This window comes from Oenanthe melanoleuca, chromosome 4A (assembly GCF_029582105.1).
Source record: "Oenanthe melanoleuca isolate GR-GAL-2019-014 chromosome 4A, OMel1.0, whole genome shotgun sequence".
Classification (NCBI taxonomy): domain Eukaryota; kingdom Metazoa; phylum Chordata; class Aves; order Passeriformes; family Muscicapidae; genus Oenanthe; species Oenanthe melanoleuca.
The window spans coordinates 18,216,937-18,242,190 of record NC_079338.1 but is presented as its reverse complement, the minus strand read 5'-3'; the positions used below and the strand labels follow the sequence as shown (position 1 = coordinate 18,242,190).

The window sequence follows — 25,254 nt, the reverse complement described above, 5'->3', positions numbered from 1 at the left end:
TGACAATCTCTTGTGCTAACAAAGAAACTGCACTTCCAGGCTGATTTCAGAACACACCCCAAAAGCAGTTTACCTCCCTAGAAGGAAATGTAAGATATTGCAGATTCTGTAGTCCTCCAGCATTATTCTTCCAGCCATCTACGAGACAGCCAGAGCAACACAAGACAGAAAAATCTCTACCTTTTCCCAGCTTGTTAAAAACACCGAGTGCCTGTTTGAGGAGCAGCCCAAGGGAAAAGGCTTCACAAAAATCTCTGAGGAAACATTTGCAGATAAGGGATATCAAGTTAACATTTATATGTATAAATACATACACAATTTGAGACAGCTGTAGATTATCTCTCTCTCTCCAAGTTATAATATCAACACAAAGCACAGAATTTCTTCAGCATCCATACCAAAGAACTATTTCCTACTGACTTAGTTCTTTACTCAGAAGATTTAAGTGACAGAGCTCCTCCCTTTCAAACACAGCCTTTCCAGTCTATCAGTAGTCAATATTTTCTATTCACTCTTCCCAGTTTTAGTTTACTCTGTGTATCTGGCTACTTTCATAAGTACAGACAGATCATGACAGTAAAGCACACAAAAATAATTGCACATATTAATGCAACTGCACCAGACAATTCTTTTATCTCAAAAGGTCTCAGCCAAGTTAATATTCAGAGTAACTGAAACCTTGCACATGAAAACAGATATTTGTAGGTATATTTTTTGATGCAGAAATCACTGCTTCCTCATGCAAACAATGCAGGCCACAACACCAACAATGTCACATTCACAGAATTAAATTACTTGAGGTGATTGCATCAACTTTTAATACAAAACTCACAGCAAGTCTACTTTTTTATACCTTTTTCTAACTTGTTGTAATAAAACCTCCCAAATCACTTAAGCTGGCCATGAGAAGCAAACTGAGGTGTTTACATGTATTGATTATAATTAAATATTACTTGGCCATGTTCTTAATTGTTATGCCCAGGAATCTCACTCCCACCACAGAAATCAAATCAGCAGCAACTCCCAGATCACCACATGCAGAATGAGCAATGATCAGCTGGGTAACTTCTAAACTGACCTGCAATTTTCACTCCACTGCCCAGGCAAATCCTGCTGTGCTGGGAGACCCATTTCTGCACAGGCTGCAAGCTCAGGGAGCAGCTCCCACTACAGCTCATTTCCTAGGGGCAACAACCAGAAACTTGACCTTCTCTTCACTTTCATATTTTGTTTTTTAACTGAGCTGATATTGCTGTTTCCTAAAATTTACTTGGACTTCCACACTGACAGAAGCCATGGTGAAGCCATGGCAAAGCTCCACTCAAGGACAAGAGCTTTGTAAATTATCATTTTTAATTTGCATACAAGCAGGAAAGCAAAAACTTCCCAGATGAGCACCTGAACCAAGGGAGTTTAAAGGGACAAACCCCAAACTGGTTAAAATCTGAAGTACAAAAAGTTGTCTGCATCTTGAATCTAGGTCTTAGTCACAAAATAGAATTCACTCCTACAACCTCTGTTCTTCAGCTTGGAGAATGAATAATGTTCCCATTAGACAATTTAACCATCTGTTAACATATTCAGTTTTGCAATTAAATCTGAAAAGGAACCCAGGAAATTGTGAAAAGAAACCCAAGTCACAAAAGCTGATGTGAAGAAACCAGGACTACACACCCATTTAGGCCTTTCAAGATCTTTACCCACGATGAAGTATACTTGACATTTTGTGAATTTTATTTTTACTAATTTTATTACTAATGTTTGCTTTAGCATAATATTTTTCACACTTCAAGGAGCATTCACCATGCTTTCAGAAAAACCTTGAAATGACTGTTGTAATCCATCTGCTTTCTCAAAAACACTTGAATTGAGCAATACCAATAGTTTTGTTACAATTGTACATTTCCATTTGGTCTATATGACACCATATGGAAAAAATCTTGTTTGCCTTGCAGCTGCTTGCTTCACAAACTCCTTGAATATGCATTATTCAATATTTTAAATTAAACTGGAGCCTGAACATGAAGACATGGACTGCCAAAATGCAGATGGAGAGCTGCTGGCACCCCTGGGGCAGGGCAGTCCCAGGGCAGGATGGCAGCACCACCCAGAGGGAAGCTGCCAGCTTTGCCCCATTTCTCCACCTTTTCCCCAGGAGAATGACCATCCACAAATGAGCAATGCTCCAGAAATAAATTTGACAGTTCCTCATGCTAAGTAAAGCCCCAAGGTCACCCAGGCTGGCAAATTATTAACAGCAGAGGGCACCAATTCTTTAATCACCTGCTGGGAGATGCCTCAGCACTGCTCCCAAACAGAAGGGGAGGGAGCACATGCCAGAGGCATGGGAATCATATCAGACACCCCCCTCACAAATGCCAGGGGCCAGGGTTTTACAAAAGAGCAAATTAATTCAGAAACTGAAAAAAAAAAAAAAAAAAAAAACCAAACCACTGTAAGCTAACAGCCAATTTAATCAGCTTTGTAAGTGAAGATACAAAAGGATTTGAAAAAGACAACTGAACTAACCTTATACATATATATGTAATTTGAAGCTCAAACTGCCATCACTGCTTTGGAAAGTTTCTTTCAGACAATGGTTTCCTGGTGCTCACTGTAAGTAAGCTTTAAAAGACAGGAGAACATGAAAAGCTTTTTCCAAAAGGTGCAGGTCCATGTCAGTCTAAGCCAGCAGAGGTGGTGTGCCCTGGCTGAGACACAGGGCAAGGGTGGCAGCAGGACAGCCAGGTCAGGTTAGACAACTGCAGACACATCTGCCATGCAGAGGCAAATGAAGGAAGTTCTGGCACTTTCCAGAGCTACAGCTGAAATCCAAACATTTCCACATGAACCATATCAGAGGAGCTGCCAGCCCAGGAGCAGCAGGGCTCAGAGCTCTCCATGCAGCCCCTGCTGCAGCACCTGGCTCCTGCTCTGGTATCTGGCCATCCTGTAAGACAGGTTTTGCTTGGAGCATCTCAAAAAAGTGCCTTGTGACAGTGCAGCACATTTTTCATTAGAGACAGCATCACTGTCATTACAGAAGAACACAGCTTCTCCTCACACTGCTCTACAGATTTACATTCCTCAGTTCAAATTATCAACAGTTTGCTGTTAAAACTTTTGCATCTAAAAGTCTAATCTAAAAATTAAGACTTTGGAAAGAGTCAAGTTGCTCTCCTGCAAAGTGTGCCCAGCAGAACCACACAGCACTGCATCTCTGCTGCTTGCTTTTCAAAAATGTGGTTGACTTGAGCTTTGAGTTTTTAGGGAACTCAGCTTTTGCTTTTTTGGTATAATATTATTGCAAAGTGTTTTTGAAATATTCTGGAACAATTAAACTGGAAAAACTATGTCAAAACAATTCCTGACACAGTAAGTGCAGACTCTATCTCAATTTTATGCTTAGCTACAAGCAGTGGGATTGAGCTCTCTGCTTCCATCACAGGCAGCACAAAGCAGCTCTGCTGGATAGCAACACTTGATGTGCACTGAACTGCTGCTCATCTCCTGGCCCTGCTCCTGGCACTCCTGAGTGCAGGTTCTGAGCTTTTCACTCTGTCACTGGAGCTGCTGGCACTGAGTGAGAGCTGTTCTAAAGCTGAGAGTTGGGTCAATGAAGAGGAGTGAGAATAGGCTTCCTTTTTGCCTCACTTCCTCAAGAGACACCTTTTCCACCATGACAAGATTCACCTTTGCTCTGACTGAACTGCAATCTTAGTTTTTTACCCTTTTAACTACAATCACATACTTTGAACATGGAATTAATCTTTTGTTGTAAACTAAGTATTTTCTCTTGAGAGGAGCAACTTGACAGAGTTGGTTTGTAATTATCTTTAAAAATAAAGCAGAAGAGAAATTTCTTCACCTCTAATACTTTTTTTTTTCCATTTCTGCTTACTTGCTTCTTCTATGACAGTGTATGCAAGGATAGCCCAATACCCCTGCACAGGGAGAGGCTCAGGTTCTGTGAACTTCTCTTGCTGTTCTATCAGAGATAGATTTGGTAAGATTTTTCACTGCATGCTGGTGGTTGAGCAGTACATCTCTTGCTCTTGTGGGTACAGTAAACACTGAAATAAGTGTCAGACTCCATTTGGATTTTTGTACAAAACCATTTGAGAAGATAAAATAAAGTTCAAAACAAAGCAGAACACTGGCAGCAAGCTGCAGGAGCTGCACTGGGCAGTCCCTGGAAAATGGAATACATTGCCTTTGATGGACTTTGAGAAAATGAGAACATGTGTATCTGCTTTGTTTGGGCTGTTTTGTAAGTAGTAAGAAAATCCAACCAACCAAAACACAGCCCACAAACAAACTGGCAGCAGAAGGGATGCAGTGAGCCAAAGGAGCTGGGATTCCTTGTGAAGACATTCATTTTGTCTGTACTCAGCAGACTTGGAACACGGTCACAGGGATCATGTCAAGAACTTCTTACAATAATGTTGTCTGTCTTCCAAGACAGACCTACTAGTAAAGAGCAAATCCTTATTCAGAGCAGTATTTGTTCCCTACATTACAATAAGTTGATGGTAAAGTCACTTTTTTCACCCTTAATAATAAATTATATAATTCTAAAACTTGGAAAAATGAGTAGTGCTGCTGTCATAGCAGGGAACTCTGGGTTTTCCTCAAAGAACTGGAATTCAAGGTGGAATAATTTCCATAGGCATGGACCACAGTAACTCAATAGGCAAATATCAGGTTAAACAATGTACAGCTGCTGTGGCACACACGAGGTCTTTCTGTTCTTTTCCCTATTCTTTCCTGTTTATAGCAGCATCCTTACAAGATGATTTGTCCTTTGGGGCTGTAGGAAATGAGGAATCCCATAGTATCATTTGACTTCAGTACAGGTGAGAGACCCTATTAAAAAGAAACTGGAACTCAGGACAATTAGAGAAACTTGTCATAGATTATGGAGAATCTGTTATTTTCTCCTAAAGGTGATAAAATGATGGTTATTATTGATATTAAATAATATTAATATTAAAGTGCTAAATGTGCTTTGGCTACCCCAGAACACTCACATGAATTTTAGAAAAGTTTTTCACATAACAATTCTTTTGAAATATCGAATGTTAACTGATGGGATAGCTGCTAATCTTAGAAGTTGCTCAGGAATTAGTCTGAGTCACAGAACACTATAAACTAACTCTAATGGATTTAGGAAGCCAGTCCTATCCACCCAAGCTTTGCCTGAAGTTCAAATATGAATGCCTATTAAAAATGCAAATTGCCTTTCTGGTTTACATTTTACCAAAGCCTTCTGCTGCACTTTACTTTTCTAGCTTGGGAGTATCTCCACCAAGCTACAATAAACTGAAGGCTGAAAACAAAATTCATTGCTGTGAATTTGTTACTGTAAAGTTCCTTCAGAGTGTACAAAGCAGATAGCACAGCTACAGTGTAGCTGAGGCAGAGGGGCAGCCCAAGGATGGTGTGTCAGCCCTGAACTCAGCACTCACTGGGGTTTCCCTCCCAGCCCCAGGCTGTGTGCTCAAACCTTTTGTCTTTCATTGCCCCACTAAACGTGCCTGGCACCAGATACATCACACATGGCACCAGTGTCTGTTCTCAGCCTGATGTGTTGTCTTCTTTCTCCTTTATAGAAATTCTTCCCTGTTCTAATACAGCTGGGACATACAACCACCTCAACTCTTAAAACTGTCAAGTTCTCATCTACTCATGTACTCACACAATTGCAAATGCAAACACCCAGCACAGCTCCATTATGAAACCAAAGGATTTCAGAAGTTACTCAAATTTCATAGACAAAAATAATTCACAGCAAGAGAAAGAACATGAAGAACCAAAATACAGACAGAAAAGCAGAAAACTTTCTACTGCATAAGAATTATCAGCTTGTGTTCTGTTATTAGGGGCCAGAATCTAATGAATCTCATGTTGTTTCTGACAAAGTTACCCTCATTAAAAAACACTCAACCACAGGCATCCTTAAAGGTCATTATAACCACCATCATTAGCTCTTGCCATATTAAGGAGTAATGAAGTGCAGAACTAATATTTTTCCTGACCAAAGTACTTATTTTGCCTTGTTCCACCATCCCTGAGAGCCCAAACTGAATTTATACAGAGCCACTTGTGGACACACAACCAACTAATTGTGACCAAAAGGTGTCCATGGGGACATTTAAGGTCTCAGGTTATCTCCTCTCATCTCCATGGCCACACACGTGCAGTTTGTTTATGTCACTCCAGCCAGGACAAAGTTATTAATGTTTGACCACAAAGAACCAGGCCTGTGTCCCTCAAACCAAGCTGCACCCACCAATCCTGCAATTCTCTCAGCCTTTGGAACCTGAAATTCCTGCAATTCTCTCAGCCTTTGGAACCTGAAATTCCTGCAATTCTCTCAGCCTTTGGAAACTAAAATTCCAGCTGCTCTACAGCAACAATCCTGCAGCACCAGGGGTTGGGATTCTACAGCACTATGCCCTAAATATTTTAATTTTTTTTTATTTAGAAACTTGTTCCTAACTGCAAGGCAGCAGCACTCAAAATTCTGCAATCCTCAAACATGTTCTTCTGTATTTATTCTCACTTAAAGGGACAAACTAAATATGTTAATGGGGTCTTGTTATAAAAAGAAAAGTTCATCACTCCACTAGGGCAGCAGTAAGTGTGTTAATATATATATTTACACACACAAAAAATCACTAAGGAATACAAGGCAGGACTTTTTCCAATGGCATTGATTTCAATCAGTCACTTTTACACTTTTTCCACCTCTGAAACAAGTTTCAACTGTTATAAATTAAATTTTTCAGTAACACCATGCAGAGAACACTTGCAGGCAGCAGACACAGACATTCACCAGATTCATTACTTTCTCCAATTACTTTCTCTGAGAATCACTCAAAGGAAGGGAACCCCAGAAGAAAGCCACAAGCAGCACCTGCCATTCCCCCTCCCTCACCCTGCCGAGTTTGCTGTTTACACAGGAGCAGCCTGGATCCATTAGAAACTCTTCAGAACACTCTGCCTTACACAACACACAAGGTGTGGTGACATTACACTCTGCACTTCACCTTCAGGCCAAATATTACCACACCCAGGTGAACCAAAAACCTTCAGGAGCTGTATTAACCATGAAATTCCCATGTCAGCTTGTTCCAGAATTGACCTTGCAAGGCATTTCTCTGCTTTTATAAATCACAAGAGGCCATGATTTAGAACATGATGTCCATGACAGAATCATTCCAATGCCACAGCAGACCCTTCTCACATCTGTGCTGCCATCATCATGTCCACCCAAAGAGCCAGCAGGAGAAGAGGGCTGAAAAGCAGACACAGTTCCATGGATTGGAGGAGGAACTTTAAATTCGTACAACAGGAGATATAATGTGCCATAACTCCAGTCGTCTTAGTTCCAGCAAATAATCAAAGAAAAGCAAATAGTAAAGGAGTTCTGACAGGTTCATTTCCATGATTTTGTTTGTCCCACTGCCACACAAAACTGATGTCAGCAGAGAGCAAGGGGAGCATGGAGAGTGCTGAAGACCCCACTGCTCCCCAAAAAGCCACTTCTTTAACTGGCACCCCTTTCCCCATACAATTAATTGTTACCAGGTGTAATATATCTGTCTTGCACACAACATCCCACCTACCTACTTGTTAGGAAGCTACACCTGCAAGAGGGAATCCTCAAGGTGCTCACTCCACCAGCAAAGAGCCACTTCATTCACAAGAACTGAAGATCATTTTGGTATAAAACCAATACAAAAGTTTAGCTTTGCCTTTCTGGAATTTTATCAATTGCTACACAAATACTAAAGAGGATTTTTTTTTTTCAATTATTAATCTCTCAAAATCATCTGCTCCTTCACCAGAGCTGATTTTAAGAAAAAACCCTTAGTTCCTCCTAAACAAAGTTACTGCATTGTTTGTTTGTTTTGTTTGTTTTTTGTTTGTTTTTTTTTTTTAATACTGTGTGTAGGGAATGATGATACACCACTTGCAAGCAACTGCACAAAACCATTCATTTCAGTAACTTCCTAATTTCTTGTGCTTTAAGGTTGAACAAGTAAACTGATGGAGAACAAACTGAAATTGTCAGCTGCTCCAGCAGCAACTGACATTGCTTGTTGTACTCTGATTTTGGACAGGGATGAAGACAATCAGAGGGGTGTCATTAGCCACTACTGCTTTATTGTTTACTTCTAGAGAACTGCAAGTGATGCAGAAAATGATGCAGTCATCTTGTAACCCACTCCATGTTTTTAGGCAGATCTTGTCCTTCTGCCAGGCCACCAGCAACCCCAGTGTCACTGGCCAGCTTTACAGGCCACTTGTGACACCAGAGCAAAGTTCAGCCCTGAGCACTTGGACATTCAGCACCAACCACACTGCCTGCAGGCTCAGAAATCACCACTCACATCTCTGTGACACTGGCAGCTCTGCAGGCTCAGAAATCACCACTCACATCTCTGTGACACTGGCAGCAATGCAGGCTCAGAAATCACCACTCACATCTCTGTGACACTGGCAGTAATGCAGGCACAGGAATCACCACTCTCATTTCTGTGACACTGGCAGCTCTGCAGGCTCAGAAATCACCACTCACATCTCTGTGACACTGGCAGCAATGCAGGCTCAGGAATCACCACTCACATCTCTGTGACACTGGCAGCTCTGCAGGCTCAGGAATCACCACTCACATCTCTGTGACACTGGCAGCTCTGCAGGCTCAGGAATCACCACTCACATCTCTGTGACACTGGCAGCTCTCAGCACTGCCTTTCACTGGGCCTGGGTGGAATGGCCTTTGTTAGAAAAGCTTCCTGCAGTGAACAGAAGTGCTCTATGGTTTTGTCTTACAAGAAGCTCAGGAAGTTTAATTACCACAGACAGGCTTATCACTGTCTCTATCACATCACTTAAACAGTGTCAATAGCAATTCCCATTAAGAGCTGGAGCATTCACCTAAACATCAGCACCAAGCATGTCCTCCCCTCCCATGGCAGCAGCAGTGCCTGACCAGGATAATCCTCAGAACAGAAGTTTCATAAGACATTCACTTTCCTCTCCAGTCATGGCTGCACCCTAGATAACTTCACCTTGAATGTCCTGACTTTGATCTAGTAAGACCAAGACTCTTCTAGAACACAAACATTTTGGTACACTTGTTCCTCAAGCATACACTTGAAACAAGAACTCTCTGCAGGCATGCCCAGATTTCACTCAGACACTGATTTCAAATGGAAGACATCTGATCTGATTGCCAAAAATCTCTGCTCAACCTGACTCATAGTTCATGTATGCAGTACACACGTATCTAAAGGAGTCATGCAAGAAACACACAGCTTTTTTTTTTTTTTTTGTTGGTCCTGCACACAGTCTGACAGGGATTGATAGGCACAGTTTAAATCACTGCACTGATATGGGTGGTGCAACACAGCTGGGAAGCCTCTCCCAAGCACACTCAGCTTATTTCTGCTTTAAAGCTACTTCATAAAACTTTTATCCCACTGTTTGATGCCAGGTTATGGTTACAGCACATTAGTCAGAATGTTGAGTTCCTAGTTTTTGATTCATCTCAAAGCTCATGAGGTTTAAAAGACTTCAGTGTTAAGCACAACAATTTCTGCTTTTAAAACAAAATATGAGATGCTCCTTGGGTGAATCACCGAATCCACTTGCTCTCCAATTAAAGGAGCTCTCTCTTCCCCCTAACAATTTGTTTTGCAAGTTAATCAGATTAGGAGAAAGATGTTGTGTAATTTAAAAGGCCACATCACACTCAGAAGGCAGCCCCTTTCAGAAATGTGGTTTGTAGTAGTGCAGGATCCTGCACTGAGCAGCTCCCACACAGACCTGGAGGGACCTGGGGCTAAAGCAGTGTGTCAGCATGGCACTGGCACCACGTGCTTCTGCTAATCCTAAACTGACATGAGACATGAACTTGAATTTAAAACACCTTTATCTCAATGTTAATTTCTAGTTAGACAGAGCTCTAACACTCAGAGCACTCCTGTTACAGCACCTCTCTTCACATGCTGACTCAGAACCACAGGTGTTTGAAAGGATCATTCTTTACTCAGTGCAGTCCAAACTCCTCCCCAAAAAGCAGGGTCACTCTCCAAATTCCCAGCATGCTAAAGACTCCATCCAGGCTCAGAACCTGAAAACCTCCATGAGCAATGATTTCAGTGGCTCTCTACCCCTCTCAAATTATTTTCCCCTTATAGTCTCCTCTCCAGAAACCTCTCCAGCTCATTTTTACAACCTCTGTCTCCCCTTCTTCTGCCATCAACTTCTGTCAAAAGTCTGACTTCAACTTCTCAACCAAAAAGATGCTCAACTTGCCAAGCCCTTGGTAAGCTACACCAGCCCTGTCAAACCAGAGCTGCCATCACAAGCACTTCCCACTTCCCAGGTCCCTGACAGAATTATCCATTTCCCATGTGACTGAAGTGTGGAGGAGAGCAAAGAACATCTGAGTTAAGCTTTAACCAGCAGAGGAATCCCAGCAATCTCCCTGACAACCTTAATTTAGTCTGTTTGCCCTAGCAGAACAGGCATGCTTTAAAACAAGCAAAACAAGCACATTGCCAAAGCCATGGAGCTGCTCTCTGCCACTCCTGCCAGCCTATTCTCAGGGCTGACGTGAGATCAGATGATTGTTTGCCAAAACAATTTCGATTTTTTTCTGCTCGTTTCACTGCAAACAAAAATGACGACAAAAATATCAGGCACTTACTCCAGCCTCTAGTCCTTAAGGCAGCAAAAAATGAGGAAAAAAACAAAATTCAAGCACCAACCCAGAGCTCTCTCAGCAGCAGCTATGAGTCCAGGTGCTCACTACACTGATATTAAACTTCAGTAAAATACTCCAGTTTCCTCACTACTACTATAAAAACTGGAACTGAATTCTCATTGTGCAGTTGTCACATTTAACATTGCATGAAACCTGAACACCTCTCCTAACCACCTAAAGCAGAAAAGAAATGAATTAGTAGTTCTGATACAGCTCACCTTCAATTACTTGTGTGTGTACACAGCCACCAATTGTCTCACAGAGAAACACTTTAAAGCTTTGATTTCTTTCACAGATTCTCTCTCAACAGCCCAGTCCTGCTTCCTGTCAACCAGGAACAAGTGCCATTGATCAGGCTGCAGCCCTTAAACCCCCCCAAACAAACCAGAGCACTTCTGCAGGCCAAGCAGCACTGCACACCTTCTAGTTTCAGATGAAGAGAACAAGGAAATAAAAACCTTGCACCTTTCTATTCTAGCTTCCCTTCCCTCAGGATAATGACTTCAGTTCCTAGCCCTCTGTCACCTAGAGCCATTTTTATCATGTCAAAATCATTCTTCTGGACTTCTTCCCAAGGATTTGCCTAATTTCAGCTCCTGTGCCAGGAACCAGAAATACTTCCTCCTCTCTGTGTAGCTGCACATGCTCTCCCACCAAGCTCAGCACTCCCCTGGATGTGTGAGAAGTTCTGGGAAGAGGCAAACTCCTGAATTACACCCAGCACATGACACAGCACAGGTTGATTCATCTCTGAAACTCGATGAACTGTAAGTCACAAAGATGAACCAAGAAAATCTCCACACCCAGAGAAGAACTTTGTATGTGAGCTCAGTGACAGCTCAGCACTGGCACAAACAGTGTGGCTGCTTTGCCACAAGTCCCAAATGCACCTTTATCTTCCTTGCACAACGAAGGGAGCAGGGATGAGGTGCAGTGAGAATGTTCTCCCAGTGCCTGAAGGCATTGCCAGACTCACAGAACCAACTCCTCATCCCAAATTAAAGCCAGCAGAATTTTACAGGATTTCTCTCCTGTATAGTGAATGAAGCCTTTCCCTGATTACAGGCTTGTTCTTCCCTCACAACCCCAGGTAACCACTGATGAACCTGGCTGTCCAGTCACCCCAGCTCGATTCAGAGCACACCTCAATCCCACTTCTTTTTCTCCCTCAAAAGTAAATCTCTGTTCATGTCATGTTTATATACCATCATGTCCAGAGTAAAAAAAAAAATCTGCTTTTCTATTCAACCCACTCACTCAATTATATCAAAGGCCAGTCACTTATCCCAGGGCAAAACTGTCTTTTGGATGACTCTAAATTGAGCAACATATCCCTGCTCTGATCCATGCTGTTGCTGGACTGCAATCATCCACCCCCTCAAGAAACAAAAGCATATTGCTGTGAAAGAAGTCAAATATTAACATAATGGACTTTTTTGCCACTCAATGGAACAATGAAAGTTTATTATAGTGATTCTAGAATAGCTGAATAGACCAGTCATCCTGTTCAATTTTGAGCTCATTTCACTTTGATTTTTTTCAAATTATGCATTTCTATCAGAACAGAGCTCTCTTCTGCTACAGCAAAACTCAAATTTATGTTCACAGCTTCCAATAGAAGCACTTCCCTGGGTGATTTTTTAATCAGTTCCCTGCAGGAATCTTCAGGCAGCCTTCTTAGCTTCTTTAGCAGGAAACAGTAAAGGCAGTATAAATACACCCAAACCAGTTGTTTATACAAAGTTTATCCTATGCAAGGAAACACCAGTTTGTTTCCAATAACACCATGAAACAAAACAAGACACCACATTTGGTTATCTTTTGCCAAGATACACATTGTTATTTTTAATACACGTGCAGCTCAAGTCACTCCAGTTTCTGTCATCCTCTGAAACCATTATAACTTCCACTAACTTTTCTGTGCCTCAATGTTATATATTTACCAGCTTCCCATACACTAACTTCATTTTCAGGGACAAAAAAACTCAAACAAAACAAGAAAAATACCCGAACAAGCAACAAGCTGCTGTTGTCAGGCTAATTATCTAAAAGCTCTACACTCAATGAATGGAACACATGGTGGGAGAACTCCAACACTGACTTAGTTTTACCAGTATGGGGGGAAACCCTTGCAACAGGTGGAATAAAGTTTGTAACTAGTGCTCTCCGTGGGAGAGGACTCGGGAAGTTTCACTGTCTGCTACACTGTTGCTCTTGGAAATACAAGCAAGAACTGCGCTAAACTCAACACGTGTAACTTACAAATGTAAACAACCAAAGGCGAACACGGTCACATCAGCTGCCTTTGCTACTGCAGCGCTTATGGAGTGAGATACAACCTGCTGCCCCTGCATTTCAAAATATCAGGTGTGTCAGTAAAAAAATCCAAGAGTGCAGCCACAACAAACAAACTGCAGGCCTAAGGAGGATTAAAAATAAATAAATAAATAAGAAACCACCCAGTTTTTAAAATCATTTCCCCATTAAGGGAGAGGTTCCATTGGTAAGCACGTGGTTGGCATCACGATCAGCGGCGTTCTGGATTGTTCAGGCGGTTCAGCCGCACCCCGTGCGCGGCCAGCGAGCGGGGCAGAGGTTGGGAGCAGCGCTGGCCCTGGCCCTGTCCGTGTTTCTGTCCGTGTCCCTGGCCCTGTCCGTGTTTCTGTCCGTGTCCCTGTCCGTGTCCGTGGGAATTCCACGGCCCGCGCTCAGCCCAGCCCCTCTGGGCGCTGTCCCTCCGAGGAGCCCCCAAACCCCCGCGGAGCCCCGGCGGCTGGAACGCGGAGCCTTTAATCCCCGGAAGGGCTCCCACGCCCCTCGCTGCCCGCATCCGCGCCCCTTCCTCCTCCTGCTGCTGCTCCCGCTCCCGCGGCCGGGCCGCTCCCCGCCCGCCTCCCAGCGCCGCTCACCAGCTTGGGCTTGTTCCGGCTCTCCTCTTCCGCGGCGCGCCCGCCGCGCTTCGCGTTCATCCTGCCGGAGCCCAGCGGCTCCTCGCCGCCCGCGCCCGGAGCCGCGTGTCCGTCCATGGCCGAGCCGAGCCGAGCCGAGCCGAGCCGAACCGGACCGGACCGGACCGAGCCGAGCGCTCACGGCCGCACCGGCCCCATGGGCCCCCCGCGCCCGCGGCCGCGCCCGCTCCGCCCGGGGCGGCTCCGCTGCTGCTGCCGGCCCCGCCGCGCACGCGCACGGCCCGCCCGAGCCAGCGCGCCTGCGCCGGAGCGCGCGCGCCTGCGCACTGCGGCCGCGGCAGGAAATGGCGGAGCTGAGGGGAGCGGGGTTCGGGATCGGGAACGGGATCGGGATTGGGAACGAGAACGAGAACAGGATCGGGATCGGGATCGGGATCGGGATCGGGGACGGCTGGACCGAGCTCCGGCCCGCTCTGTGGCTTCCAGCCCGGCCCTGGGCGGACCTGCCCGCAGCCCAGGTGTCGGCAGTCCCGCCTCACCTGGCCGGGGATGGAGCCACAGCTGCTGGGGATGTGCTGAATGACAATGGCGTAGTGGCTTTAGCATTTATGTGTGAGCTTTTGCATGTTGTTATTAATCACATTAATTATTAATTATTAAAATTATTAAAATAATTATTCTTAACTGCTTTTGGTATAATCTGCCCATTTATGTGTGCACCCTACAGCTTATATAAATAGTAGTGTGATAAATATATCTTAGATTGTAGCATAATATTAAAATAGAGACTGTGGGATGTTATTTTTTTTTTCATGTAACTAACTCACAGAATAGTGTAAAATAATCAGATGATTGCTAGCATTTGTGGACCATCTTATCTGAAGGACAAGATAACAAAAACCAGAACAGAAGAAGAGCCTGGCATCTCTATGCACAAGTTTAAGAGTTTTTAAACCAAATTCTATAGCACTGTTTGTCCAGCATAACTCCTAAGTGCTCAAGAACTTTTTGTCCTCAAATTTGCTAAATTTGCCACAATGCTGCTCATACTGCATTAGTCAAGTGCTTTTCAGTAAAACCTTGACATTGAACTGACCTCTAAGATTCAGGAGCAGCTGGCACAAGATACAAAAATAACTTGTGGTGTGAGTGAAAGCAAGTGCACGTGTGAGAAACTGAGAAAATGGAGCAAATGTACATTCAGGCCTTGAGTTAATTTAGTTTTGATGGAGTAAAACTCAGATCACATTCCTGATTTTAGCAAAACATTAAAAAAACCCCAAAGTCAGGTGTGGGGACACCACACATCACTGAAAACACAGGAGATTTGTAGTTTAGTGCTGGTACATTGTAATTGCTGCATCCTTGTCTGAGGGATGGAGAGGAGATGTGCAACCATCAGGCTGCAGCTGCATCATGTGACAAAAGTCATCCCACAGCTGCTCTTAGTTCCCCTTCCTGGGCCTGCCTGCTCTCCTGGGACAGATGCCTGCTTGCTTAGCAGAGTTATGTCATTTTTTAACTCTGATTTACAAATGCTTTGCAAGTCTCCAGTTGGAGTTTTCAGCTTTGGCTTAAAATTGTTGCTGAGTATTTGCTGGAGACCTGCTTTTGAAAAGCTTGCTGTAGATCATGTCATTAGATCCACTTCACAGCCTCCTCAGCAGAAGTTAAAACCTGTTCTTTTCTGTTTGAAAATGTTTTTAGTCATACTGCTGCAGTTTAGTTCTTCCCCCCACCCCACTCCAGTTTCCAGGGTTGAGAAGCAAATATTCCATCTATGAACTAAGGACCTTTATGACCATATAAACTCTGCAGGTAATTCCAAGCAAAAGGAGAGAAGAAAAATGATGTAGCTCTCCCAGTAAGAAAAAGATTCCATGGAGAAGCCTCAACACCAAAAGGAAACAAACAAAAAACTCCCCCAGAAAACCACAACTGCTTAAGGCAAGCAGACAAAGCTCATTTTGGCAGCAATGCAGCATTTTGGCTCAACTCCAAGAGCAACAGTGTGGCCTGAGGGTGGAAACGAGTAGTTGTACAAACTGTTCTTAGCTTGGCTTCATCTCTGAAGCAAATGGATTTCAGAACTATTTATTTCACAACACTGCAAATGTGTAACTCCAAAAAAGCCACTGCTCTGTAGGTGCTGACATTTCTCCTCATGGTTTCACGTGTAATCTCAGTCCCATTGAGTCCCACAGCCACAGCAGCTCACAGAGATCACACAATTGCCTTACAGCAAAGTGATCAGACACTGATAAACGTGAGGTTATCTGAACATCCCCAAAATGTGCTTTATTTTAGATCTGAACTGATGAAATAGGCCTGTGAGGATGACTGGCTAACCCAGCAATATGAGACCTTACAGCTCTTAACATTCCTCCTCTAAACAGACCAGAAAGTTCAACCATGCAAGGGTGCAGGAGGCACTCACTCCAAGCATATCCAAAAAGGAAAATTATTCTGGATTTATGAGAATTCATAATTCATTTGTACAATTTCCATTTGCTGGAGAAAGCACAGGCTTCTGCTTGAAAAGTGCAGCTGACAGATCACCAGAACAGGGACTCAGTTTTCAGTCCCTGGGAAAATTTCTGTTCTTCACATTTCTAGAACTGAAGAAGAAAGTTAACAGTCTTTGTCCTAACTGCACTAGAAGGGAAAAAGAAGGAAAAAAAAAAAAAAAAAAAGTAATTACTCAGTATGCTACCAGAAGAGAAAACACATAGTATTTATCTTAGCCACAAACAGGAAATATGTTGCTAAGTCACCCAGCAGTACATTCCCAGCTTTTCATCCAGAAATTCTATGTCATTAGCACAACCACTGTACCACACAAAACACACCACAATCCTTCCCCAGCTCCTGTTGAGCTGGAAGATTTGCTCTTTTCTTCATCAGTGTCATCCCTGCAGGCAGTTTTTACTCTCCTTTTTGCAATTTTTGTTAGAATCAATATACATTTAGGAATTTGTTTAAATTCCTGGATGTATCTTCAGAAGGAAATCTGTCTAAGCTTGTTTACAGTGCATGAGAATGACAACAAGAAAAGCAGGGGGTTGAATAGCTTATCTTAACAGGTGGGAAAATAGGATTAGAAGCATTAACTGCTAAGCAATTAAAATAAATGAAGAGCATTAATTGCATATGAATAGATAGTCTCTATTGACAAAATGACCTCACTTTCTAAAAAATACTCTCTCAGACTACTTAATAAATATTATTTATTTGCAAACTTAAATCCACAGAAAATCCACTCACTGATAATTCGAAGAGTTATTTGTTTGCTAAAGCTTTATTTAATCTAAACCATAATTTCCTGGCTTTCTAGAGGCAATAACTGAACATTCTATAGTGTTTCTATAAATGAAGCCACAAGAAGTTACTATCACACACATATAAAATTTATTAGTGATTCCAAGGTACAATAAAACATTTATATTGACCTTTCACATTACAATCATGCACAGTATCACAAATATTAATTAAAACCACGGCTGATCCTGAGCATTCCAATGGCTCAGGATGACACTTGGGCAGGTTCATTCTGCATGGCTGGGTTTGTTTTGAGCCAGCTGGGAGGTGGCTGCACCACAGCTCATTGATTGGCCTTGAAATTTTTCACTTCCAAGCCAACTTTCATGTTGAATATGTTGGGGAGGTAATTGTGCTTACAGCAAACCTCCAGTTCAACCTGGCTGACTAAATCCAGCTCTGATTTAAAATCTAAAGCTGGATGAGCTAGACCATTATTAATGACACAATAAAAATATGAGGTTTACTTGTGACAAGGCACTTTTTTCCTTAAACTGAATAATTGTTTTAATTTGCAAAAAAAAATCATTAGAGATTTTAATTTACTCCAGGCCAGGCTCCCCTAATACTTAGGAAACAAAACATCAATACAGGTTTACATTTTTAAAAATGTTATTTCTCTGTTATAAGCATTTCCCCTCCTTGAAGCAATGAACTGGTTTAGGTGAATTGTGTTGTTACTCTTTTCTCTATTTTGACCACTCAGTCTATAATTCTAGAGCCCAATGAGGTTTATCTCCTCCATAAGATTTTCTATTTTAGGTTTTAACAGAACAGCAAGGAAACATAGTTCCTGCTCCATTCATTCTTTTTTAGAAACAAGGGATGTATAAAAATAGCACAGAATTATTTCAGAAGACAATATAAAAAATATAAGAAATTATATTGCTTGATTTTGGATTTTTCCCACAAGAAAAAGGAAGCAAACAGCTGATATATGAAGTAATGGTAATTAGTTAATAATTGGTTCTCTCTTCTTCCCTTTACCTTCCAAGTGTCCCATTCCATAGAATAATCAGAACTTTTTGCATCAGTACTTCCATTTTTTCCCAACATTTTATATTCTAGGACACAACTGTTCTATGTGACTAAAACACATTTATATTTCATAATACTTTATGAGTTTTCTTCCAAACCTGAAAGAATTGGAGATGATTTTTACAGAGAGGAAAAAAACAAATGTTCACATTGCCACTAAACACTCTATCCCGGTTTTTAAACACACAAATATTATTATTCATATGTGCTACCCTACCTTACAGTTTTTAACAATATATTGATTTAGGGTCAAATCCCAACAGAAACTGTGGATTTAAATAGAGTATTCAAGGTCTTGGTAAAAGCTTTTCATTTTTTACTCTTTTTCTGCCATCCCTGGTGTTTCAGGCACCCAGCACCTCTGTTCTGTCTGTCTGACAGTGCAGTTCTGTCACTGCCTGCAGTTCTGCAGAAGGAAACTGAAAAGCTGGTTCTTCACACTGAGACTTTTCTTTCCCCTTGAAGGCTCCTGGAGGTTTTTCTCTGTGTTCTGCACATCTCCCCACAGCCCCATGGCTGAGCTCACAGCTCTTCTGCCTGTGGGATCTTCCCCAAATTGTTTAGAAAACATCTTTTGATGCTTATATCTCCCAGCACAATTTGCTCCTCAAACATGACTGAAGAGTTGAAAATAAACTCCTTTTATTTACTACAAGGCTTCCCTTGATCACATTCAGCACCAGAGACCTTTCTATTTATCCTGCTTTTGTACATCTTCACAGCTTTTCACAAAAACTAAATTCCACAGCCATTCTCTTAATAAACCACATTTCTGTAGCTGCCCAGGGCTGCTCAGAGCACACAGAACCAAACTGGGCATTTAATGGTCAGGCTGGGAACTTTCCTGCTTGGTTTATTTTGACTACAAAGAAAACTCTATCACAGTGTTTATAATTTCTCTGCATGATACAAACCCCCAACAAATAAGAATTCTACAGTGCAGGGAATGAATAATTATCAGTGGAGTAGCTTGAAATGCCTCTCTCCATAGCCCATACTTCAACCAGCAGATTTCTGGGTGGAAATAAAGTTCATTTTGATGGAAATAATGCACATGGTGAAGGCATTAGTCATGCTAATGAAGAGCTTGCAGGCAGATGGACAAAAATAGGCCTGATTAAAGCTAAAGATTGTGTTAAGAAATCTTTGTTCAAATTGTTCAATGGAAGAATAAGATAAAAACTTGTGGAATGTTCACCCGTGGTCATTGCCTGTTCAGCATATAAATTATAGTTTCACTTGCTAGAAAGAGATGGATTTTTATTTTGTATTTAACTGTTCTGCCCTTTTGGGTAGCACATATTTATTGGTGGGACTTCCATTGCCACATCTGTGCTAAAGGTTTTTCCTTTTCCTTTTTCCTTTTTCTTTTCCTTTTTTTTCTTTCTCTGTGCTAACTGCACTGAAACCCATTTTTGGGGAGAATAAGTGGACACATTTTACAAGTGTGTCCTTTTACAGGAGCTAACAGTGGGATTATTTAAACAGCTTCTTTCAAGGGGGATAAACCAGGGATATGATGCAGTTATTTAGCATGTAAATTAATTTCATTATATAATTTCCTCACATTATTTAAAAGACTGAGTTAAATATCTTGAAAAGCAGGTACTGCAGCTTTGAGGAATGAGAATTATGCTCAGCAGGGAAGGGTCTGGTGTACTCCCTATGTTGATTTTGGTTCACTCAATATTTGGGTTTAACTTAAGAGTCTCTAGTAACTTTCACTGAAATCAGCTGCATGTTCATCTTTTCTGAGGGGAAGACCTGGCTCAGAAGTCAATAATGCATCCTTGTCATCCAGCAGGATGGGACTGTGTAAAATACTGCAGAAAACAAGGATCTGCTCTTCTTCTACATTTTTGGTTTGTTCTGAATTATTCTTCCTTTTGTGTCTATTAGTTCCTTAAATATTGCTCACAGTGAACGTACTGGTGAAAAGCAACATTCTGCAACCTGAAATCATAATTCATTGCTTGTCCACTTATTCCTTTTCATGAATGAATGTGCTAAAATAATGAGAGTGAGAAGCAAGATTCACTCTGATCTTCTCCTGCACATGCACAATTGTTGGTTTTTAATCAGACAAGTGGCTGAAGATAAGTTTGAGGCTCAGCCAAGAGAACACACATTAAACTTCATTTAGTGTAAGAAGAGGTGACTCAGGGTGGCAGTGGTTTATGTTTCCCTCTCTTTATCCACGTGCAAAGTCCATTTTTTAGCAGTTTTTGTGATACAAAATTAATGAGAGATTAAAAAAAAGAATATTTCTCTGCCAGGTTAGTCTGCTGAGCTCATCCTCCCCTGTCATGTCCCTGGTTCTGCCATAAGGAAAGGCACAAATGTGGCAGTGAGACATTGCCAGGCTAGCAGTAATCTTCTCTCACCTTTAACTCTCCACTAAAAGTTCATGAGATGTGACAGTCTGTTGTGAGGATTGGTGAGGTTTTTATCCTTTCCTGCTGCCACATTGACTCAGGGACCAGCACTGTGCTCCAGGCTGCCACAGTCCTGTTTGAAGGTCAGAAGAAATTGTGCAAAGAGGGCAAAGTCTATAGGCTGAGGACAAGTTCAGCTCCTCAGCCTATCAGTGGATATTATTACTTATTTCTGGGCCAGAACTCTTTGTCATCACCTTCTTTATTGAGCCTTCAGTATGAATCCAAAGATGCCAATGCAAATCCCTCTCCTGCACGTGGCAGGTGCTTGTTCCACTGCTCAATGCACTACAGGAGGGTGGCACAACACTCCAGTGATAAGGATGGGACAAAAAATGCAAATTTCATGTGTAGGTTCCATTTGCAGGAATGGTTATTAACCATTTTTTGGAAGAACCTGATGTTTCAGACAGTCTTAAAACTTCAGAATAGAACTGATATGGAAATCTGTGGATTAAATTGTCCAAGGAGAACACAGCAAGGAGAGAGAGCACTGAAATCTTCAGGGGCAGCTGGAGAGAGGTGGGACTGTCCCCAAGGGGCTCAGAAAGAGAAGCAGGAACAGGAGGGAGCTCAGGGCAGGGGGGCTGTGTCACCTGCTGGATGGCACAGCAAAGGTCAGGGTTCCCAGCTGGACCAGAAGGTCATTCCAGACCTCACTGGTGCTTTCCCTGCAGGCAAAGGGTGGAACTGGCACAGGGCTCTCTGTCCCTGCTGCAATTTGGGTTCTGTGATGTCAATCATGGCCATTGCTTGTGAGGGGGATCTGTCTGTTTATATTCTTCCCAAGGTGATTTGAACCTCCCACCCCCTAATTAAGGACACTATTTTAACAACCTGAGGGCCCTCAGCATTCTCTCTCTGGGGACTGCTGCTGTGCAGGTAACAGCTCACTTGGTTCTGAACTTCTTGTGTAAAATTTCTTTTTTCTTTTTCCATGTAATTACAATTTCTTGTAATTCTATCAGTAGAATGTTGTTAGCTGCAAGTTTCTTCAAATTTTTTTTGGACTTTGGTGGCTCTTTAATGCATTAGGGCTGCTGCACAAGGAGTGTGGTTGTTTTCTTTCTGCCTATTATCCCTTTCCTGTTTTTTGGTGCTTTTTTTTTTTTTTTGTGTACACCAAATGCTCATGTGACTGGTGTTAAGTGGATTGCAAAAGAGATCTGGGTTAAAATTTATCTTTTTTGAAAAAATGGCTGATTTTAGCTCAGTTCCTTGAGCTTGCCTGTCATGCACTCTCAGAAATACCTGCAGTGGTACAAGAGGGGAGAGTGGTGAGAAAGGAAAGTGGAAAGTCCCTTCCCAGCCCAGTGGCTGAGCTGGCCCTGCTGGGCTGGAGGAAATGGTTCTGTTTTGAGGAACAGCTGTGACAGGGCTGGAAACCACAGCCAGGGGAGGGGAAAGGCAGAATTGCAGCCTGGGCTTGGCTTTCTGCTGGCTTGAGGGTTAAAAAGGGAAAATGTTTATAAGAAATTCTAAGTGAAAATAGGAGGAGTTTAATAAAATACATCCACATAGCAATCATAATGCTCCAACCAGGGAAACTCCTTTTGTCTCCTGGGAGTTTGCCTGTGTGGCCAGCAAGGATTTTGCAGGTGTTTTATTAGCCTGGTGAGTGTGCTGCTCATAATGAAATAACCTGCTAAACCCAAGTCATGCTTTAAATTACTGCTTGATGTTTTGAATGCTGGCATTTCACATGTTTGTGCTCTCTGTTTGGAGCTGAAGGTGCCTGGAACTGCCCCAGGCAGGGATGGAGGCTGTGTTTGAGCTGCACTGCTGGCCTGTGTTTGGAATTACCCAAAGGGATGGCTTTTGTCTCACTTGTATGGGAAATATCAGCATCCAGTACTCTTAGGGCAGCAGAAAAGCTTTCCTGGGTTTAATTACTCTTAGACCAATCAGGTGAAATAAAGAAGAATGTTTTTGTTTATTTCTGGTCCTTTATGCATCTTAATGTAATATTTTAAATAAACTGATGCCTTTTGGTCATCTTATGAATTCAAAAGAGCATTTGTGGTTATGTTAGTTATTTCCTTTTTCCTTTTTTAATTAATTTAGTGTAGTTGTAAAATGTTTATTTTTTAAAATTTCTAAGTAGTTCATAACATCATATGGTGTTGGCATGACTCAAATTTCCTACTTAATCCTTTTTGCTCTACTAATTTAATCTTAGTGTAATTTGAGTAGCCATGATTAACCTTTTAAATTAACTCTTGAAATTATTTTTCCAAACAAACCAATTTATTATTTTCTCCTTAATAACCAAGTGCTTGTCCCAAACCAGTATCTATAGCTAAGAATCTACTTAAAGCTTATTCTGTAGGTGGCTTCTAGAACATCATGGTTTTTCTTTGCAAGCTACAGTGTTCCTTGAGGTTTTTTTTTTTTTCCTGGCAATACAAAACTATATTTATTTCTAATTGGCAGCTGGTTAAGTCAGCCCTGGCTGTAATGTGCTCCAACATGAAAAGGCAGAATAAGAGGTGATGAAGGGCAGTGCCCAAAATTCCCTTTGAGCTGAAGGGGCAAAGGGTGACACTGCAGGGCTCAGGTTTGGGACTGGTGAACATTGGAAAAAAAAAAAAAAAACAAAAAAAGCCCCCAGCTTATCTAGATTTTCTTTGTGATGGAAAATGCTGTAAATGCAGGGCTCAGGTCCTGGGTTTGGGAGCCTCACCTAGGTGAGGTCACCAAATCCCTTAATTTAATTCCTTGGGCACTTTTTCATGGGGAACAGACTCGAGGTAAAAATGTTTTGACCCTGTGAACATTTAGATAAGGGAGATGATGTAATTGTGAACAACTCCCAGTTTCTAACAACTGAGATGTTATTTTAAGTTTTGTAATGGGTTCTTTGGTTAATTGGGAGAATTGGGCTTTGCATTTGTGATGTTGCACTCCCTGAAATCCTTAACAGTACATTCCACAGATTTTGGTAAAATCTTATTTATTGTTACAGGAGAGGTAATCAAGTAAACATTCTTCTGCTGCTAAATATAGCAGCAAGCTGCTTCTGAGTCAGAACTCCAGCAGATAATTCTACATATCAGTGAAAACTTCATGGGCTCTCTGTTGTGTTCCTTATGTGAACAAATAACAACTTGGGTCTTACTTGTTCCTCCCACTCCAGGAAACGTTTTCAGTGCTCACTGTAGTGAGGTTATGTTTGTAAGGGATTTGAAAAACCCCACAACTGCATCATGTCATTATTCTGGAGCATAAAACACAACAAACTCAGATTTACAATGTTACAGGCATTGTTCATTAGTAATTAGGCTTTCAAGTATTCAAAAATATCATTTCCCTACACAACAGCAGGAAAGGGCAACTTACTGGGTAAATACAGTAACATCCAAAACCAGAAGTATATAATTTTTACAGCAGTTCTGAAGGTCTTTGGACATTGTTGCAGGTTTTTAGGTAGGAAAAGTGTATTGTAAACTCATACAGTAAATCAAGGGATAGATAATATCAATTAATATTCATAATTTCTTCCCAACAACAATAACTTGGGGAAAAACTTCCAGCTTTGTATATCTCCTGCCTAGTAATTTTTTTTCAGTATTTCTATAAAATGCAAAAGGAGCAGCTGCTTACACTTATTTCTGGATCAATATTTTTATATTAAGCTGGCACAATAAGCTTGTTATCATCTCAGCTTAGAGGATCAGGATGCTCTGTGTGTCAGCACCTGGGTGCTTGGCTGAGATGGAGGAAACACTTTTTTATTCTTGACCAAGTGCTTGAAGCTTTCCCTGTGTGGCTGCCCTGGCAGAGGGGTTTTGCCCCTGCAGTCCCTTTCCCCAGAAACACGGGGGAAGTGGGAGTGGCACATTTAGTAAAAGCAAATTTCTGAAGTTTGCAGTGCTGAGCCCTGGGTGGGAAATTCCCAGCTCAGAGCAGAGCTCCAGTGCTGCCCCAGCCATCCCAGGGCTCAGGGACCAGGCAGCTCCTTCTGAGATGGGACAGTCAGTGCCTCTTGCTGTTGGTTTCTGCTTGTTTAATTACTAATTAAGTGTAGGAAACACAAGGAAATAACTGCCAGAACTATTAAATAACCCAGCTATTTAACGTTAGGTCCTGGCTAATACACTTAGAACTGAAGGTAATGAGGTGTTAAAGTGATGCACAGCAGCCAGGATTATGTTAATCTGGGTTTAGTGACACAAGCATGAGAATTTTAGAGCTGCTTTTTCAAAATCAAGTGTCCTGTTCTGAAAACTGAACAAAGGAATAGAGGAGCTTGATTCTTTGAAATGAAATGCATTAACAGCTGCTTATAACACATTTTTAGAATGGCAGCTCCTTTTTTACAGAAAACAGATGTATGCAAAAACTGTGTTGCTTGAAATGAAATACCTGCTTCTAAAACACAGACTTGAATTATTAAAAATGTCAAATCTTTTTGGTTGTAGAACCATTGTGAAGAAAGAAGTGGTCTGGGTAGTTAGCATGCATAACATCTTTGGAATTTTTTTATTTTTTTTCTGTAGAAATGTCTTCATAAACAGCTGTATTGTGTTTGTGTGTTGGAAGTCAAAGTATGATTCCAAAGTATGATATTCTCCTCTTTGGAAGTTCAAGTATGATTCCAAAGTAGTTCTTGTATTAATTAGTCTTGCACTGATGACCACAAGTGGTGTTCAGCTGTGCAGTGTTATTTCTGCTTGTCTGTACCTTAAACTTGACTGAACTTTCTATCCAGCGGGTAAACACATGCTGAGAACAACCTGAAACACTGAAAAAGGTTGGAATTACTCGTGATACT

General features: G+C 41.8%; 1 protein-coding gene across 5 annotated transcripts in view; it reads right to left on the bottom strand.

Moving 5' to 3' along the window:
- The window catches only part of DIAPH2 (diaphanous related formin 2), a 164,022-nt gene extending 150,070 nt beyond the window's left edge, over nt 1-13,952 (bottom strand). For all 5 annotated transcript variants that reach the window (XM_056491013.1, XM_056491012.1, XM_056491014.1 and 2 more), the window contains exon 1: nt 13,690-13,952. In XM_056491013.1, coding sequence (XP_056346988.1) covers nt 13,690-13,806 — 117 coding nt within the window. In that variant the 5' untranslated portion in view covers nt 13,807-13,952. The remainder of the gene's footprint in view (nt 1-13,689) is intronic.
- Nucleotides 13,953-25,254: the final 11,302 nt, after the last annotated feature.